The 4275-nt window shown below is 35.6% G+C and overlaps 1 protein-coding gene across 1 annotated transcript; it reads right to left on the bottom strand.

The window, feature by feature from the left end:
- Nucleotides 1-440: 440 nt before the first annotated feature.
- LOC110773693 (zinc ion binding protein) lies at nt 441-3001 on the bottom strand. Its single transcript, XM_021978212.2, has 4 exons — nt 2625-3001; nt 1850-2045; nt 1048-1770; nt 441-828 (listed from the first exon to the last, which is right to left on the bottom strand). The coding sequence occupies exons 1-4, from the start codon at nt 2780-2782 to the stop codon at nt 637-639; spliced, it is 1269 nt and encodes a 422-aa protein (XP_021833904.2). The 5' UTR covers nt 2783-3001; the 3' UTR covers nt 441-636.
- Between the last annotated feature and the right edge of the window lie 1274 nt (nt 3002-4275).

Genomic DNA, 4275 nt, shown 5'->3' with positions numbered 1-4275 from the left:
TCCGAACAGTAGTTCTATTATCTCTGTTAGATACATTGACGGATAGACAAATATATGATATATATACATGCAATTTTTTTTCTTCGATGCATTCAAGAATCCAGAACAAGAATACTGTTATCCGTGTTATCCTATGTTTTCATTCACATATTTGCCTCATAACTGAACGTGATCTCTCTAATCTCTGAGTTTTGACAGGAAAAAATATATTATGAAGTTCACAATGACTCTGGTTTAAACTTCAGACAATTCTATTTTCAAGTTGCATGTATGTATGGGATATCATGTCAATGATAGCACTATCATAATCTCTTCTAACCAGGCTTCCACTTTAACATCTTACCTCTTTTCATTAAGCTGCCAATTCATGTGCAATACCCAACATTATAAGAGAGAGAGAGAGAGAGAGAGAGAGAGAGAGAGTTCCGCATCTGCTTCGCTGAGATGTAACAATTAATTTTTCATTCAATCTATACCAAAATTCACAACGATGCAAAGAGTCTTGCCAAGTAAGAAAAAATAAGATAGCTAATAACAAGTTAACAACTTAAATGGCAAGTCCAAAAAGAAAAGTAATCAGGCAACCGATTTCAAAAACTACAAGTTAAAGGCCAATGATTATTACTGGTGTGCCCCTCAAGTGCCCAGATTTGGTGCCTGGCTTGCTATTGGTGGGCCATGTGAGTATCTCCACTGACCACATGCTGAGCATTTCTCCAACTTCACACAGTTTTCCAAAGTGCAGAATCTACAGGACCAGATTTTGTAATTTGTACCAACATCTTTTGGTTTCTTTGTGTTACAGAGCTCACATATTGGAGCCAATGGCTGCAGCGTTCCACCCATCATTCACATGCAAAACAAGTATATTTCAAGTAACATTAAGATAGAGAGAAAATTTGCAACATTAAGAGAAAAAAAGGAAATATTATTCTTTAGAGATACTCGAAAGGAAATAATTTCATATAGAACTTTTTTTTTTTAAAAAGAAAAAAAGGATGCACTTGTAAAGGCATAAAACTATCACCTAGCAATAGAGACACTTACGGGATTCAGCAAAGTGCACGTTTCACACTGCCAAAGAGCAGTTTCCTCTGGATTATGTGTTCCATCATTATTAGACATGGACCCGGAAGATGAAACACCTGACTGATGCCTAACACTAGATTCTAGATGGCAATTGGAAAGAGAGAATGAACTATTTTCTGATCCTCGACTTCTCTTTTGAGATTTGATATCACAATCAATCATGGACCCAGATATTGACTCATGCATGGATAAATCTACCAACTCAGATCCTAAATTGCATTTGGTAGATTTAGAAAAACCATTGGTATTCAGTTCCCGACTTCTTTTTTGCAATAACGTATCTGAGGAATGTGCTTTTGCCCCATTGGGAGGCCTTGAACTTCCTGCATTTGGCCCTATATTTTGATGGTCCTCTGATTTATCATAGCTGCATTCTCCATCCGTAGAAGCTTCAGCTGACACCGAACCACACCAGATATCATCCTGCAATCTCCTCTCTGCAGCCATCGCAGCAGCTTGCACTGGACTAAGTGCAACCATAATACTGCTATCACCACCAAGACGCTTAGGTCCAGATGGCATCATAGATCCTAAAAGAACTCTCTTTTCTGCAGCAGCAAGTGCAGTTTTGCGGAGAGAAGAAAGAGGGGGTTGACGTGAAAAACTCCCCAAACGTCTCCCTGGAAGATCAAACCCCTCAGCACTGCCAGTTATTCCCTTAGACATCAGCTCCTCACATTCCTACAAAGAAATGAAGTCTTAGAAAATTCAACACGTCTTTGTAAACACAAAAATTTATGAAAAGTCAACAAAAAAACACCTTTCTAAGTTCATCCCAGAGCTTGTAGAACTTGGCATCATGAGGGCCATGAACATTGTGACAAAGTTCATGAAGCATTGTATCAAGGACTTGATCAATTGGATAGAAATCCCAATCCCTGTTTGGCCTACGCAGCCTCAGTTTCACATGCACGCCGCGGTTCACATTCAACCCTAGAAGACGAGGGTTGTTTGGGCTGTAATGTCATCAAATAACTTTCATCACTTTATGCCCACAAAAAAGAAGACCAATTTGGGGGTTAAAAAAACACTTTATCGGTGAAAATTTCATATAAAGGCACTCCAACTCCATATAATCGCTGCTAAATAAAAAATTTCAGTAAACTTAAAACTCTAAAGACAATGCAACATGCCAACAGCAGGAGAACTTAAGATTTCCATTGAAAACGGCATGAGAGAAACATAAATAGAGCATTGTCACTGGCAATAACCCCCTCTATTGCCGATCAAAATGATGCAAAATGCAAGGAGAAAAATAACTACATCCAAATTTTTAAGCAGCAATATTTGCCCAATATTGTGAATTAATAAACATAGAAAGAAAGAAAAAAAAAAGAAAAAAAATGTCGATTCAATTAACGGCAATGTGATTAGTTCGCATAGTGAATAATACATTTCCATCATCTTAAGAATACCCAAGAAAAAAAAAATCCAAAAACTTTGTGTTGCCTACTATCCACCGCGTTCTCGGCAACCAAACAGAGCAAAATGAATTTTTTTAAGGGAAAAAAACACGCAATAAGAAGATGAAGTACCAGAATTCAGAGAGAAGCTTGACGCGCCATTTGTGTTTGCGCATAATGGGCTGGACTTGTTTGGCAATTTTCTCGAGAATCTTCCTGGCTTCCGCTTCCTGATCCTTTCTTTTCAGGGTTTTGATTTCCCAGATCTTGTTTAGGTCCCCCAAATTCATATTTTTCTAAAACTAATCGAAAATTTGACAAACACCCTTCTCTTTGAATATGAACCCTAGTAATTGAATCGTCTGATGGGGTTTTTTTTTTGGTCTGACGTCTGATGGGGTTAGAACTTGGAATTTGAATCTACTGGGATTTTGTCACGTTCGACGGTGGCGGGATTTCGAATGTATCGCACGTGTGTCTGTTTGGATACAGATATTTCGTTGTCTACTTTTACAGCGGGGGTGTAAATGCGTTTTTTTGCTTTAATAGAGAAATATGTAAATCCAAATACGTATATTTGATTTGTTTGTGATAATTCATTTTTGTTTTTTTTTTTAATTTTAACTTTTTTAAATTAATTTTGTGTGTATTAGATTTATTTTATTTTTTCAAATAAATGGACCTAAAAAAATTTAAATTTGGAGAACATATGATTTTACCTACAAACTAACATAAAGATATATATGTAGAAAATTATAATTTATTTTAAACATTTTAAAGTGTTTTTTTTCTAATATTTCAGACCATTGGAAGTGCAATGCAAATTGCATGAAATATGGGCCTTTCATTTTGAAATCCAATCCATCTCAGTCGTTTATCATAGAGCTATTGGGTATTGCAACGCACCACTTGGTGTGCTAACGTCAAGCAGGGCCCTCTACATCATTTTGCAATGCAAATTGCATGAAATATGGGCCTTGCATTTTGAATTCCAATCCATCTCAGTCGTTCATCATAGAGCTATTGGGTATTGCAACGTACCACTTGGTGTGTTGACGTCAAGCAGGGCCCTCTACATCATTTTGTATGGCGACTGAAGAGTGATTGCAACATTCTCTCTCCCTTTTTCTCCTGCAGGTCCTGCTTGAATAGGATGTAAAAAAGGATGCACATGAGCATCTAATTTTGTATCTCCACGGATGCAATGCATTTTTACAATCATTTACACCTGCCCATTGTAGGTGATTCTAGTGACAAATTGTGTACATTTAGCATACATCTGGCTTTACACCCCCCACTATACTCTTACACTCCCATTTATTTTTAATAATTTTTAATCAATTTTATTCTTTTTTATTCTTTCTCTTTCATATTGTACCCTTACCCTACATTAATTTCTTTTTTACTTTACTTTTATATTATTTCTTTTTCTTTATACTTAACCAGCCTCTCTGCACGCGCTTCCGCGCCTGTGAGAGGCTTTTTTAAAAAAAAATTAAATTTATTTTAGAATTAAAAAAGATAATGGGTTGTTATGTTCCATAAAAATAGGATCCATTATCTGATTTTTCTTTTAATTTTAATTTTTTTAATATAAAAAAGTGTGAATTTACCATATTATCTTCATTTAATTAATAATTTCAATTCTTAATGTTTGCATTAATCAAGGGCATTTTTGGGTATTTTGAATGTTTCACCATTCTCTGCCTTTTGTTTTATATATATAGATTATCCAACTTGCACTCCATTTTTAATAATTTTTTTTTCATCGAGTAAGAAATAA

The sequence above is a fragment of the Prunus avium genome, chromosome 4 (assembly GCF_965620075.1).
Source record: "Prunus avium chromosome 4, drPruAviu1.hap1.1, whole genome shotgun sequence".
Lineage (NCBI taxonomy): Eukaryota > Viridiplantae > Streptophyta > Magnoliopsida > Rosales > Rosaceae > Prunus > Prunus avium.
The sequence above is the reverse complement of the archived record's forward strand: the minus strand, read 5'-3'. Positions and strand labels throughout refer to the sequence as shown.

Bases quoted from the DNA above. Each gene is read 5' to 3' on its own strand.
- LOC110773693 (XM_021978212.2), bottom strand. From the start codon at position 2,782: ATGAATTTGGGGGACCTAAACAAGATCTGGGAAATCAAAACCCTGAAA. The intron at 1,771-1,849 runs GTGTTTTTTTGT...ATTTCTTTGTAG, and splicing joins TCTGGGATGAACTTAGAAAG to GAATGTGAGGAGCTGATGTC. The intron at 829-1,047 runs GTAAGTGTCTCT...GGAACGCTGCAG, and splicing joins CGTGCACTTTGCTGAATCCC to CCATTGGCTCCAATATGTGA.